General features: G+C 28.6%; 2 protein-coding genes across 2 annotated transcripts; both read left to right on the top strand.

Annotated features, from left to right (window-relative positions):
* Nucleotides 1-2,708: 2,708 nt before the first annotated feature.
* Nucleotides 2,709-3,113, top strand: BDCG_01127 (uncharacterized protein; the record flags this gene model as incomplete). The annotated part of the gene is made up of 1 exon (XM_045416636.1): nucleotides 2,709-3,113. One exon carries the CDS (start codon nucleotides 2,709-2,711, stop codon nucleotides 3,111-3,113), a length of 405 nt encoding a protein of 134 aa, XP_045272320.1.
* Nucleotides 3,114-12,955: 9,842 nt separating this feature from the next.
* On the top strand, nucleotides 12,956-13,953 carry BDCG_16284 (uncharacterized protein; the record flags this gene model as incomplete). The annotated part of the gene is made up of 2 exons (XM_045425535.1): nucleotides 12,956-13,115; nucleotides 13,750-13,953. Coding segments are annotated over 2 exons (364 nt in total), but the record flags the coding sequence as incomplete, so codon positions are not given.
* Between the last annotated feature and the right edge of the window lie 2,923 nt (nucleotides 13,954-16,876).

The following is a 16,876-nucleotide window of genomic DNA, read 5'->3' as shown; positions in this document are numbered from 1 at the left end:
TGATATATCAGAAGTTATTAAGAATTCATTATAATAATTCTTATACAGAGCACTTCAGATTAGAGAAGACTGAGAAGCTTCTAAAATATAAATATATTTAAGACAAGCTCTGAGCAGATATCAAAGAGTATATTAAGACTTATAATATCTGTTAAAGAATAAAAATCTCACAGTATAAGTAATACAGTGAGTTAATATCACTGTCTGTTTCAAAGAGCTTATAATAGAATCTATTAATGAATTTCATAGTTAATCTGCTAAAGTTGATAAGAGTCAAAGAATATAACTTAATTTTAGTCATTATTAACTACTTTATAAAGATGATCAGATATATCTCTACTTATAAAAAGATTAAAGCCTCTGAATTAACTGATCTATTTTTAGATATTATTATTTATAATCATAGTGCTTTGAAATCATTGATGATAGATTAAGAATTTCTCTTCATTAGTAAATACTGATCAGCTTTTTACTATTATCTTATAATAAGATATCTTCTCAGTACTGCTTTTTATTCACAGACAGATAATCAGACTGAATATCAGAATCAGATACTAGAACAGTATCTTTAAGTATTCTATTTATATTATTAGAATGATTGACTCAAACATCTTCTGACTACTGAATTCATATATAATAATATAAAGAATGTAATCTTAAAGATATCTTCTTTCTATACTTATTATAAATATAATTCTTTATTATTCAGTGACATCACAGATGATATTTGCCCCGGTGGCCGAATGATTAATGCGGCCACCCGGTAGCGCCTTGGCGTGGGAAACCAGGGTGTGTGAGTTCGAAACCCGCAGGGAATACATTAAATCCGGAACTCAAGCACCTCAGGTTTCTAATAAATACAGAGGTGTACAAATCGCTCCAATGAATCGCTCTATGTTTCTGGGCTGGGAAGTTATTATCGCATGTATCTAATTGTCACTTCTTTGTATTTCCTATGTTCTTGTTATCTTGATGTGATCTCAACACCTGTATTTCCTCCTGTATAATCAACACTTGGCCTGTATTTAACATCATGCAAGAACTCATTATAAGCTCTGCTTGCATATGAGTATAATGAAAGAATAATAATAATAATAATAACAGATAATATTTTAAAAGAGAAAATAAACAGTTAGAATATTAAACAGATACAGAGAATAGAGTATTTCTCAGTATTAAAAGTAAAAGTGAGATTGAAACTTTTGAATAAAATTTATAAGAAGATAATAAAAAGTATTCATCATACTCAGAAGTAGTAGATAAAATACTATAATTGAAAATATCTTTCAATGAAGTTCTTAATAGAGAATTAAGTACTACTTTCAGTAAAGAATATCAAGATAATAAGATTATATAAAAAGCTCAGTGAGTAATGACTAGAATCTTTCTCAGTAATAAAAGTAATAAGTAAGCAGATATATAAGTTGAAATTACTTATAGAATTGAAATCAATTCATTCTATTGTTTATATTTTCTATTTAAAGCTCTATAAGTAATACTCTGAGACAGAGTCATCTTAACTGAATAGTATTAAGATTAAGAATAATACTGAATATCTTATGAAGAAAATATTGAATAAGTAAATATATTATAGTAAGCTTTAATATCTTATAAAATAAGAAGATTATTTATTATCAGAGAATTTATAAGAATTACTTAAGTATTTAAAAAATACTGAGAAAGAGATTATAAGCTATGAGATAGCTAGTAGAGATCACTTTGTTACACACTAGAGATATTAAGTAAGAAATACTACTTAAGACTTCTTATTTTTTCTTAAAGAGTTTTTAGAGATAATCTTATAATAATAAGTTAGTATCTTATAAGCTCTGTAACACTCTTCTTCTATTTTCTCTCAAAGAGTTTTTTAGAAGTTTAATGAGACTATACAAGTGTAAAATTTCTGAAGCAGTTAGAGAAAAGAAATATTTGAAATTAATAAAAAGATTAATATTATTAACTCACAGATTACTGCTATTCTAATAGAGTTACAGCTCACTGAAAAAGTAAAAAGAGAGATCAGAGTCTACTTATTAATTATTACACTCTTATCAAACTCATTCTTTATCATTGAAGTCTCTGATAATGATATCTGTATCTACTGAGAAGTTAGCACTGCAGCACTGCAGAGAAGCATACTATAGAAGAGTATAAGAAATACTTAAAGTATTAACTTATTAATTTATAAAGTATCTCAGTGATCTGCTTTAATTAAAGTAAGATTCTCTTTAATCAGTGATTAATCTTTACAGTACTTTCAATAGTGATACTAACTGATCTCTTCTTAAGATCAGTTATTCTGAGATGTTTTTTTATCTTAAAGATTCACACTTTCATCTTCTTTTACAGATAAGTAAGAGAGATCTTCTCAGTCTTAACAGAATCTATTAATACTTAAAGCTCTGAGACTCTTACTCTGTACTGCTTAAGTATCTGAGCTTCTTATCAGAGCTGATATAATGTCTTTCTAAGAAGTAATACTTACAGAGAGATAGAAATTGTTATTACAGATATAACAGAAATAATAAAAGTAAGAGAAGAAATAGATGTATAAAATCCCTCTCTTCTTCAGCTGCTTAGTATAGTATAGACAAGTGATGATACTGATCAGAGATCACATCAGAGTCTTCTCATAGAAAGAAGATAAAGAAACTGCAGAACTCTGTGAACTCAACTCAGCAGTATTCTGAGCAGAACTCAGACATGTTATGAGAGAGAAACTACAGATTAAGCTTCTCAGAGTCACTGTCTTCAGAATCAAGCTCTCTCTGAAATTCTCTCTGAATGATCACACAGGGTCATACATCACTGTGTTGATTGAGAGGGAAAGTGGCGTCACAACAGTGATGAGAGGGGCAGGAGATGAATCAGACACAGATGAACTGACTGGTAGAAGAGATGACATCTCACTGCAAGGCATGGCAACTACCATCACAGCTGCAAGAGAAGTAGAAGAAGATGTGACAATGAGAGCAGTGCTTCCACGGCTCATCACTGCTGCCACCTTCAACCTGGCTTTCTTGACAGTCATGAAGGCCGCAGCCGCATCACAAAGACATTTATTACTCACTAGAAAACATCAGAATAAGTTCCTTATTATCTCTCAAGAATAATGCTTTCATGCACTCACTATTACAGATGAGAGAGAGAGAAAGAAAAATATATTACAGAGAGAGAAAATCTTTTTGAAAAAATCCTGTTACTACTGTTAGCTTTGTCTCTAAAATATATCACTTTTGCAGAGAATTTCATATATAGAATGAAATATAATAAGAGATCTGTAAGTTACTTATTAACTATGTTTTCTACATTCTAAATTAATATATAAGGAACTCACTTATCACATGTTTAATTTGAATGAAGATGAGAAAAGAAAGATTTATACAGTTAGCAGAAAAACTCATCTATTTATTTATATTATATACAGTACATGTACTGTTAAATTAATTAATAACTATTATTATATAACAAAGATAACTTCTAATTCAGTAATCTTAAGAATATAGAGACTATACTCTTAAAGAGAAGAGTATTATCACACTCTCAGTTATATTAAGACTCTGTTACAGTTTTATATAACTTATTACTTTCATACAGATAATTTTATCTTATCTGAATCAGTTTTTAATTACTCTATAATATTATTCAGATATATTATAGAAAGATCTGATTAATAAATATAAGAATCTTACTTCTATATAAGATTAGCAGATTACTCTTTCTTAATAATAAGATACTACTGAGATATTACTTCAGCTATTCTTACTTATGAAATAAAAGAAGAGTATTCACTTATTATCTATATAGAATAGCTAGATACTGACTTCTTATTAAAGAAGTCAGTGATTTATTTTTTTCTTCTACTGAAATATATACAAGAGTTACTATATATCTTATACAATTTTCTTAGTATACTAAGTATTATATCTGTAATATTCTTATAATAGCTCTGTAGTCTATAAGCTCACTATTTAAGCAAGATAGTCAAGCTCACTTATACAGCTTCTCAAACAACTATCTTTACATAATATTACTGACTAGTCACTGCTTCAGACATGTTATAATACACTAATCTTATACATTTCTTAACATGAATCTCACTGAAACTAATCATTAAATAAACATGCAAAGTGACTATATATCAGATCTCAAAATAAAATCATGACTTGAAAAAAATAAGAAAGTAATTTTATTTAATTTCATTTAGTCTTATTCTTAGTATAAAGTTACTATTTGTAGATATTTTAATTTTTTTTAAACTATTTTAAATTTTTTAAAAAGTAATACTTTTTAATAATACTTAAATAAGATTTAGAGTCATTTAAAGCAATAAAAATAATTTAAATTAAGAAGTAAAAATTATAATCTTATTTGAAAAATATAATAAGAGTAGACAGTAAGTCTCACTGAGACAGTATAAGACTACTATCTAATATTAGAACTGTGTAATAAAATCTGTTAAATTAGTAATAAAACTATTAAAATTCTGATTCTGACCCCAGACATGATTATATAGTTAGTTTAGTTAATACAATCTTTAACTATTCTACAGATTATAGCTCAGACAGTATATTCTTCTTTTTAAAATATTATATTAACATTTTTTTTTAATGAGAGTAGTTTTTCTTTTTTAAAAAGACTCTTACTTTTTATTAGATATATTTCATTTTCTCTGAATCTACTACTCAGTAGATTTCTATACTTTTGAAAAAGTACATTCTCTATTGTGAAGAATATCACTTTTTTTTTACATATCTAGAAGAAGCAGAGTTATCTTAATATAAGTGATACATCTGTTACTTCAGAGTTTAGCTCAAGACTCAGAATCACTTACTCTACTAGATAACTTATTAATAGAATAATTACTTATTATAAGAAGATTTCTGACTTATAAGATAAGACTGAGATCAGTTTTTATCAGAGTATGAAATTTAGTAATGAGATAATAGAGAAACTTCAGAATAAAGAAAAGCAGAGTTAATACTTATCTACAGAATCTGTTTATTTTAACTTAATAAATTCTTTATCATTTCTCATCTTTAAAACACTAACTTTTAATGATAATCTGAAGCAATCTATCTATTGTATTACAGGTAATTTTATAAATCTTATACAGATAATACGCTGAAATTAAATAACTATAGCTAATATTATATAATATCTCACTATATCTGTCTTTATACAAAGAGATACTATGAGAAATGAGTTATAGAAATATCAGAAGAAAGTTAAATATATACTAAATATTAAATCAGTAACTATATTTAATAGTTCTAATTATAAAGTCTGATATATTTAAACTGGCCGCTGAAATCATGAATTTCACATTTACTTTCATTTAATTCAATCTTATACATTTTGTAAGAGGCCTACGCTGAATAGATTGATATAATATCATAGGTCTTATATAACAAAGAGAAAAACATTAGAGAAGGAAAGAAAGAGAAAGTATGAGAATCAGTGATTAAGATGAATATTTATACACATACATGATGATGTATATGATGAACCTTTGAGACAGAAGAATAGAAATTCTGTAGGTTTTCAGCCGAGAATCAGTGATCAAGAATCAGAACAGTAGAAATCTGTGAAGTGTAATAAAATAGTCTACATAATTGATCAGATGCAGCCTGTCACATTAACCCTCTCTTTTCAGAAGTGATATAGAATCGCGGGTGTGTAGTTCTCATCAGTCAAGAGCTGCTGTCTCAGATAACACAGAGCTCAGAGTTCAGATCAGGCAATTATAGCTGACTCATTTCACAAGATATTATCAGCTGCAGCTATGAGATCTCTCATTGAGAATATCTTCAATCTCTCACTTAAGTTCCTTGTCTTCTTCTATGATTTCTAATAACTGTTAATTGAAAGTTAGTTGAAAAGATAACAGGTCAGTGACAGCATGACAGAGCAAGTTCATATAAAAGATATCATGAATTTCTAATAATATATTAAGATGATAATTATAACTGTCTAGAACTTCTATCACTTTATATTTAATATGATGATAATTCAGTGTATGAGATGAGTATGTAATTTATATATTTTTAAGATTTAATCACATCAGATCTTCTGTCTTGTATTACTCAGTGAGATCTCAGTGAATATTAGTCTTGTCTTCTTAATTCTGTTTAATACTCATTATAAAGATCTCTGCTCAGTTGCAGATATTTCAGAGCTTTATCACTATATTATCAGCAATCTGAATCAGACTGTGAGAGTTCAGTGTAAAGTATGTGATCTCTAGAAGATTCAATACCTTCATATAATATTCATATATAAGAAAGAACAGGCTTATATCTGTGGAAACAGCATCTCAGTCATTAAGAGTGACTTCAGTGTGTAGAAGAAGATTATATCAATCATCTTATAAGTAATTACAGAACTTATAAAGATAATTTCTTACAGTCTGAATTGTCTGTTCTGATGCATCATCAGTCTCAGAGTGATAGACAGTTAATAAACAGTGTATAATCTTGAGAACTTGACAGATTCTTGTTCAGAGAGTGCTCATGAATTGACAGTCTTAATTTAATACTATTGTAAGAATAAGTGCTCGCAGGCGATTATTCAGGTGTTTGCAGCTTGGCGTGATATGTACTGTTAACTACTAGAAGTATTCATGATAGAAAGATAAAATATAGAAATTAAATGTATAATAGCATTCAAGCTGAGTTGTAAATAGTATTTGTGAACTTCAGTCTATATAGTTGTATATAGTCAAGAGCTGCTAACTCTATTAATTATATAAGAGATAGAAATAGAGATAAAGAATCTATAAGAAGTGACATTTCTTACATATTTCTTCCTCTCTAAGACTTTGTCTGTGAAGTCTTTCACTGAGGAATTTCATAGAATCAGCTCAGCACTGCAGTGATACTCACTAAAAATTCTGTATATTTATAAAAAATCTCAGTGAGAAAAAATCTCTTGTTATTATAAAGAGAAAAGAGTCTGTTACTCAGTTTCTTATTTCATAAGATTCTTTATAATCTGCAGATCTTTCTCTAACTATTATATAGATATGATACTCTCTGCTTCTTTAAAGAGAGAAATTGATAATTGTGACAGAATTGAATATCACAGATATTGAGAATATGAGTGTGAGTTTTCTTTATTTTTTCTTTATTAATCTCTAAATTGTGTTTATAACTCTATTTCTGTTTTCTTGTTTTTTAACTTTAATAAGAATATGATTTCTTCTTCTCTTTGCATACACTGCAGACTGTTCATCTCAGTAGAAACTCATTATCTTATAGACTAGAATTTGCAAATAACAGTGTTAATATGTTTTTCACAATCAGATTCTTAATGAAGATTATGTTATTCTGACTTATCAGAATTCACAGTATGAAAGTCATGTCTGAGCTTCTGCAGATATCTTATCTGCTCAGATGATTCTCAAGTAAACTCATTCATCTCATCAGAATACTCTTATTACTGAATCTTGAATCAGAGCTTACAATCTTGCTTCTTTGAGTCAATAATTTCTTTTATCTGATATTCTCTTTCACTCTCTAGTACTTTATAAACAGAGTGATAAGTCACAGAATTCTCTTCTAAGAATTTCTTATATTCACAGAGTAAAGAGACATGAAAAATATTATATATCTACAACTCAGATAACAGTTTCAATCTATAAAACTATAAGCTAACTTTCTTTATAATCTTACAAGACTCTGTCTATAAGAGATTCAGCTTCTTACTAGATCTCTGTATGATGATGTTTTCTAGACTCAGTCAGACTCTATTATCTTTCTTAAAACTCTTTATAATATACTTAGAGTCATAGTATCTCTTCTGATACTCTTAAGTCTTTCTTCAGAATTTACAGACTTTCTCTCAGATATTCTGAATTTTCTCAGCCTGTTCACAGACATCATCATACTCTATAGTATACTCTCGCGGGTTTATCAAGATTATTCACAGATGAGTCTTAGTGAGCATCTCAAAGAGAGTGTTATTTATGTTAACATGTGTTGAGTTGTTGTATATGAACTCTGTAAGTGATAATCAATACTAGACTGGCCGGCGGGACCATGAATTTCACATTTGGTCTCATTTGATCTGGTCTCATACATTTCTTGATGTGAGTCCCACCAGGACCAAGCCTCAAAAAAATCTGAAAATGGACCATTTCTGAGAGAAATGATGTGAAAAATGACTAGATTTAATTCAAGAACAGTGAAATGAGAGTAATTTCTCAGAATAAACTGTGAAAGATGATCATTCTTTCAAAATCAGAATAAGACTGAGACTGAAGATTAAAATCAGTCTCATTCAGTTCATTTAGTGATTGCTTATATAATCAGAATTTGATAACAATTATTGATAATACTCATGAAACAACTAAATATATTCTTGTGCAAGTTTATTCTTCACTTTCTCATGAAAACTACACTTCTCTGATATACTATGATCAGAGGTATTAAACTGTCTGATAATTCTATGTTTTACAATTATAAGTTTCTTGATTGTTTCTTCTTATAATTGTTCTCAGTAATAGTGATAAATATCTCAACTTGAGTTAAACTTTCACTTCATTCTCACCTCTGTCAATGAAATTGTCAGAATATCATGTACTATCAGTGCAACAGTTAAATATATACTCTCAACAATTTTTTATAACTCTAGAATTGATTTGATGTGTAAATTCATTGAATTATTTTGAAGATAGCAGTCAAATTCAGTTTTACAAGCATGTAGTTTTGCCTGATTTTCAGTTATAATCAATGTATGTAAGTTCTGTTTCAAAGTTAGTATTATAGTTCTATATGATATGAAGTGTTATCAAAGATTGTTACTTACTAGAGAATTGTATGTCACTGTCTTCACATCTTAAACATCTGCTTATTCAAATCTCTGATAGTTGACATTGTAGTAGTCTCAGACTAATTTAACATATGAGTCTCATTTCTTCTCTGTTCAATCTTGAGAAGTGTAGATATTAACTTGATAAGAGAGATCTAGTAGAGCTGCTATAGCATAGTACTCTGTAAAAGATTGTTCAGTTTTGCTGTAGTAATATGTTAGTTTATTTCTTACAGTAATAATAGCCTGCACTATAGTATTATCTCAGACTGAATTTCTTTTTAAGTGATTCAACTGCTTCTGAAGATGAGTAAATAAACTGTTATACACTCATCAGACTGACTGCAGCATTGATGTATGAGTGATTGAGACTGTCTTTAGTATCTTATAAAACTGAAACAGTAAATCAATCACATATTTCAACTGAGTTCACTTTATATCAGAAAGTTTCAATATCTGAATCTTTTTCTAATCAGAGTGTTATACTCAATGATTAATTATCTGACACAATTAAAGAGTCTGAACAGTTATCTTATATATTAAACTTTATCATATTCTAACATTCTGTATCATATTCAGTGATGTGACTGATTTATTCATTTATTGAATATCATGAAATCATTGTTATTGTTTAGAGAAGATACAAATTGTATTAGCAATGTTTTAAATCTGTGATATTTAAATTATTAATCAATCTATTCAAAATTAACAGTAGTATTATCAAAAAGCATTATTAAAAAGCAATATTAAAAAGTATTATCAAAAAACATTATCTTTTGTAAAGTGAATATAAAAGTTACTTAAGTAATCACTTTCATCTCATTCTCATCTCAAGAATCAGTCATCTCATTATTCTTTGTCTCAATGTTAAGATTCTTTATCACTGTTTATATCACAAGTTGAATCATATAAGCAATGCAGAGAATATGATCTTGTTTATTATTTCAGAAATGCAAAGTCAATTTTTGCTTCAAGCTCTTCATTATAGTGTAGTTATTCACAGTATTATCAGTTATAATTATAAGAAGACTGAGACTAATATCTCAATAGTCATTTTTAATCACAGTCATTAATATCTCTGCTATATAATTCTCAGTATGATTACTAATCAATGATTCAAATTCAATTAATGTCTCTTAATAAGTTCAGTTCTCATCAATATAATAACATATAACTCTTATAAATGCAAGATTGTTTATACTAGTTCATACATTCACTGTGAGAGACACTCTTTGATGATTCTTCAACTCTGATTCTAGATATTGCATATTAACTTTGTAGTATGTCTTGAGATTAGACTGAAGACAGAATTGATGTGAAATATAAAGATTTGAATTAAGTATTTAAAGAAGTGTTCAGAATTCAGGATTTTCAATTGATTAAAGAGAAAGATTCAGAGATATATATATATAAAGTAATTATTCATGAAAGTTATCAGATGAGAGTTGTGAAGTCAGAGTACTGATATATAATCATTTTCACATAATTTTCTTCAAATTAGAAAGTTAGTATTATCAAAAATTGTTATCTAATAGAGTAACTTATCAGCTCAGTAGTAATCTTCTGATTATTTTTCTTTTATTGTCTGCATTCTGATAACTTCAGATGTCAGAAAATTTCTTCAGAGCTATAATCAGTCTATGATGAATGTTTCTGAATAAAGTTACAGTAATTGTAGCAGAGAGATGACTCTTCAGTAATCTGCAATGTAATCTGTTGATAATTATTTCATAGTTCATCTTAATGTTTGTGTTGAGTTTTTTTATAAATTTCATGACCTGAAATCAGATGTGAAGAATGAAGTGATTATTCATTATAATTGAAAGAGAGCATTCTGTGTTGAATTATAAACAATATAGACTTTGTGATTCACAGTGATTTCTTGAAGAGTTTGTGAATCTTTAATAGAAGTAAAAGAAGTGAAAGAAGTGAATTCAGAAGATATAATAATAATTTAAGAAAGATGATAATTTATTTTCAATAACTGATCACTGATGTGTGTAAGAAGAATTAATATAAGAGAAAATAATCTTGTTTCTTAGCTTAGTTATAATTTTAGTACTAACTCAGATTGAATATCATTGATGTATAAAAGTAAACAAACAATCTTGATTAATCTCTACAGTCAGACAACCGCTCCACCACGAACTCGCTCGATTTTTCGAATAAGAACCCGCCGATAGATCCATCGAAAAGCCCTCAATCATACGAGCATTTTGACCCCATCGCCGACCGCATACCCCGTGTGGTGGTGGAGTTATCCAGCCAAACATGAACCAGACATCATTCGAAACTCCTGTGTGGGACTATCCCCCATTCCCCCCTACCACACCACAACCCCGGGCCAAATTGCCATACAAATTGTAAGGTGAAGAGACCTAGCCATATGCATCAATCTTCTCAATTTTGGAAGATCCCCGATCTGTAGTTGTGGAGATATCTGAGGAGCGACCTCCGCGAAAACCCTGCCCACCTTTGATGTTCCAGAACACCAACACCAAGTCCCACCCTTGTACCGCCCTTCCTAATCTGGCCCATCCCCGGCAGAAAAATACAAAAAGATACCTCAGTGATAATATCAAGCACATAATCAACAGCCACTTCTGAAGTGCAACCTCCGCGGTCTGTCTTCAGTGTATCATATCTAGACATCAATGCCAAGTCTCACCCTTGTATCATCTCTCTCAACCTGGCCCATCCCTGACAGAAAAGTACAAAAAGATACCTCAGCAACTGTACTTGATACATAATCAGCAGACATGACAACTATAAAATCAGTATACTTCAAGATCTGACTGAGCCTTTGATCCCTGCACAGTGAGATATATTAAATCTAGTTTTAATATCTCAATATTTAATAAATTCTGCAAGAAATTGAGAACAGTAATACTAGATTTCTATTGAATTTAAGAATTAACTCTATATTGATATAATCATTGATAAAGTCTTCTATTTTAAAATATAAATAATCAGTTTCTCTACATCCTGCTAATAATATTTACATTATTATATAGAAACAGACTTATATTCTCTATAATATCAAGACTCTGAAGAGAGAAAGTCTTGATAGAGAGTATACAGTAGTGTATATTTTAGCAGTTTCTATCTCATTCTTCTGCAGCAGTTAATGCAATAAAAACAAAAGATCTTAGAAATAGTTTTTTACTTCTCTTGAAAAAGTAAGATGTTTTTCTCTGAGTTTTATACAATATTCTTACAAAGAATTAAAAACAGAGTTGTTTTCTGTCATAATTTTATATTCTTTTAAGTAAGAATTACTTTTTCAGTGACTAAAGAGCTTTCATTAATACTTAATTCTCTTTTACACTCTTTATTAACTGATTTGAGTTATACACTTGTTGTGTGAGAAGAATTAAATGATTTAGAATAAAATTGAATAGTTTTAATCAATTTCTCTGTAAAAAATTGACTTATTTTTTATCAGTTTTTCTCTCAAAAACTGTCATATTATCTGATTTATTATCAATTGATATCATACTTTTTCTCACTGTATTTCAAGAAAGAGTTTGTAAAGATTTTATTGATTTATCTTAAAAATCACTTTTAGTTTATTAAATTCTCTTCAAAAATCTAATCTAGTTACTGAACTAGTGTGAAAAAAATCAGATGTTTTATACACAAAAGTCTTTCATTCTTCTTTTGAAACAGTCTGATCAACTTTTCAGTTGAAAATAGACTAATAAATCTCTCAACTGAAACAGTCTGATTAACTTTTTATTTGAAAATAGATTAATAAATGTCTCAATTGAAACAGTCTGATCAACTTTTCATTTGAAAATAGACTGATAAATCTCTCAATTGAAACAGTCTGATCAACTTTTCATTCAGTGAGTAAAATGAGTTCAAGAGTACACTCAGTTGATGTGAAAAAAGATGTTTTTCCAGATGCTGTTTCTGAGATTGAAATTCTAAAGAGAAGAAAGAAGGAAGAAATAGAGAAACAACAAGTTCTGGAAATACAGAAACTGAAAAAAGCAAGCAAAATTCTTGCAAAACAGTGTCTGAGTGAGAAGAATGAAGAAGTTCTATTAATTCTTTATGCTCAGGCTAGACAACTACAAGAAGTGATCAAGTTCAAACTTGAAATTTTAAACACAATTTAAAAAACATTGAAATCTTTCAGTACAGTCACTGACTCTTTTTCATCTTCTACTTCTTCATCTTCTTCTTCAAATCAGAAGAAAACATATGCTCAAGTAGCAGAATCTGCTGTCTTCAAACCTGCTAGTTCAAAATCTGCTCAAAATTCTGAGAAAACTGAGAAGAATATTTCTCAGATCTCTGTTCATAGAAAGAAAAAAAAAGAAATATAAAAAGAGAAGAACTTTCAAATCTTCAGAAATAGAAGACTTATTCTCAAAGTCTTAAATTAGAAGAGCTTGTAAAAAACCAAGCTAAACTCAAATCTTATTTTCAGAATTAGAAATGAAATTAACCAGCAGTTCTTTTCTCAGTTAATAACTGATATTAAAGTTCAAAAATCAGTCATAGCTTCAATTGAGCTATCTTTCTTTAAAAACTCTATTATTTTAACTACAATATCTGAATTCAGTGCAGAATTTCTCATTCAGAATGAGAATCTCTGAAAATCAGTAATAGAATCTCTACTGAATACAACAATTCTATCTAAAAGAGATGAAAAGTGAGACAAATTCATTCTTCATAATATTTCAGTTGAAATTTTTGACTGTGAGAAAGAAATGCTGCTTCTTAAAAATGAATTAGAAGAATACAATTCTATTCAACTGAGAAAAGAGTCTGTATAACTTAATTCAATTAAGTTCAGACAGAGCAGAAGAAATGCCTCTGTTCTAGTATATATAAAGACACTTGAATAATCAAGAATCTCTGAAGTAAGAGTAGCAGGTTTGAAAATGAGAGTTCATGAATACAAAGATTCAAGAATGAATCTCAAAGCTCAAACACAGTGTTCAAACTGTTAAAGATATGAACACTTTGCAATCTCTTATTTCAGAGACTCAAAATGTGCATTCTGTGCTAGAGATCATAAAACTAGTGAGTATAAATGTGAAACATGCTCAAAAAGAGGTGAAATATGTCAATATACTCTGCTTAAGTGCTTCAATTGTAAAGAAAAACATACATCTAGCTCAAAAGAATGTGTATTTACTCCAAGAACTCAGAAGAACTGAAGAAAAGATGAAGCTTAAAGTGAATCTAAAACTGAAGAGAAAAGTCAAGCTAGTAAATTCACAACTGCAAGCTTAAAAAGAAGAAACTCTCAACTATCTAGATCTTCAAACTTCAATTCTTCAGCTAAATGTAAACAGAATTTGAATTCTCAAACATCTGTTAAGATTAGAGAATTGAGAAATGACTCTGATAATAAACTAGATAGAATACAAGCAGTTGAGATTCCTGCTTTTCAAAATAGTTATAATCTACTATCTGGTGATAGTGATTAGATTCTACTATATCTTCACTCTCTTTTAGTATGAATGTACAACAAAAATAATAAAAAAAGTTTAAAAACTTTTCAAAAATCACATTTATTCAAAACAATGTGAATAGAAACTCAAATTGTATTTATTCTTATCTTCAGATTACATTTGAGTAAAAAGTTGACTTTGTGCTTCTTCAAGAATCAAACTTTGATACTAAGTAAAAGTATATCATTTCTCATTCAAGCTATTACTGCTTTCTTTCTGAAAAATCTGAGATAAAATCAAGAGTAGCAATCTATGAGAGAAAAAGATCAAGATATCAATTTAATCTGAGATTTGATATCATATCTGACTCTGACATTCTAGTGAGTGACATTTTAGATAAAGAAAATGAGTTTGATACTATTCAACTTATAAATATCTATAATAAAAAATCATTGAAAGCAAACAACAATATCTGAACAATTGATAGAGAATTTTTGAATATAACTTTCTTAAAAAACTCTATAATTGCAGAAGACTTCAATGCACATCATCTCTGATAGAACTCAGAGTGCATAAGAGCAGTAAGAGCAGATAAACTGATTGAATAAACTTTTGAGCATTCAATAGATTTAGTTAACAAGTCTGATTAACAAACATTCTTTAGAAAAGATATGAAACAGAAATCTATTATAGATCTAACTTTCATGTCACAAAATCTAATTGAAAAAAGACTTATAAACTGATTTATTGATTCAAATGAAACCTCAGGATTAGGTCATAAGATCATTCAATTTGATATTGAACTGAGTGAAAAATAAAGAAGTGAAAATCCTCTTCTCTCTAATCAGTATAACTTTGAAAAAGCTGATTGAAAAGCAGTTAAAGAAAGAGTAAAATAGCTGAAATCTAAAAGACAGAGTGAGCTCTATTGAAATCAAAGTCAAGATATATCAAATGAAATGCTTGAGAACAGAGCAAAGCTGATTACATCTATTCTTCTAATAAGTATTAGAGAAAATATTTCAAAGAAAAAGTCTTCTGAGTATTTCCAATCTTGATGAAATGAGAATATCACTTCTAAAAGAAAGCAATTAGTCACTGCTAAGAGAGATTGAAAGAATCACTTAATATCTGATGAAGAGTTCAAAGCTATTTGAAATGAATATTTTTCAGATATTAAAAAAGTTAAAACAGATTGCTGGAACAAATTTCTTGAAGATACATAAGAAAAAGAAGTTTTCAAAGCCTTTAACTATACTAAAATAAGAAGTGTAGCAAAGCTTTCAATCTTAGAATATGAATTTCAGAATGAATTGTATACAGCAAACTCTTTTAAGAAAAAATGTCAAGCTTTTATAAGAATTCTCTTTCAAAACTCATCACATTTAGAAGAGAAGAATATGTCATTTCATGAATATATTGATGAAAATAACTGGGAATGGCTGAAGCTTACATGTGATGAACTAGAGTCAGTAATATTCTCAAGTTCAATTAAAACTGCTGCAGGGCCTGATTCAATTAATCATTTAATTATTCAAAACATATATTTCTACTTGAAGAATGAATATTTTGAGCTCTTTTTCAATCTCTTAAGAAATGATTATCATTCTGAATGCTGGAGAGAAGCTACTGAAGTAATCCTTGCAAAACCTAATAGAAAGACTTCAATTCTTAAGTCATATAGAGTAATATCTCTGTTGAACTGTTTAAGAAAAATTCTAGAAAAGATAATAGCTACTAGATTATCTTTTATAAGCTCTATTAGTGATTCTCTTCTATTTAATGAATAAATGAGAGATAGAAAACAATGTTCTGTAATTGACACTGTTCTCTCAGTTATTCATGATATTCAAGTAGCAAAGTATGAAGACCTGGTCTCAACTGCAGTTTTTATTGACATAAAAGATGCATTTGATCATGTTTCAAAGTCTAAGATGATTCAAACTTTGAAGATGTTAAAACTGTCACTTTCTCTAATAAAATGAGTTGATTGTTTCATATCTAAAAGAATTATATAACTATTCTTTGTTGGAAGAAAACAAGATAAAACTGAGATAAAAATAGAAGTATCATAAGAATCTTCAATCTCACCTGTTTTATTTGCAATATACACTGCATATTTATTCAAGAATAGAGAGATGAAAATAGTGAGATCTTCAAGTTATATAGATGATATTGATCTACTCTATAGTTCAAAGACAATCAAGGAGAATTTAGAAGTGATTGAGAATGCAGCAAAGAAAATCTTTGTTAGAGTAGATATCAATCTAATTCAATTTGATATGAATAAAACTGAGTTAATTTACTTTTTTCCAGATTTAATGAGAAAGAACTAAGTCTAACTCTTCTGAATAAAGAGATTAAACCCAGTTTGAATGTCAAATGACTAGAAGTATGATTAAACTTCAAGTTGAATTTTAAATATCATATTCAATAAAGAATTATCAAGACAGAGAGACTACTGAATAGTATAATCAGACTATTAAATACTGAGAGAGATCTATCTTTTCAGACTATGAGACAGTTATACATAGTCTGTATTATCTCAGTAGCTGATTATGAAGTTCAAGTTTAATGAAACAATCAAGATAACTTCACTGAACTGTTTCAAAGTCTATAAAACAGAGCTTTAAGAAGAATTCTGGAAGCATTCA

The sequence above is a fragment of the Blastomyces dermatitidis genome, assembly GCF_000003525.1.
Source record: "Blastomyces dermatitidis ER-3 genomic scaffold supercont1.1, whole genome shotgun sequence".
NCBI lineage: Eukaryota > Fungi > Ascomycota > Eurotiomycetes > Onygenales > Ajellomycetaceae > Blastomyces > Blastomyces dermatitidis.
The sequence above is the reverse complement of the archived record's forward strand: the minus strand, read 5'-3'. Positions and strand labels throughout refer to the sequence as shown.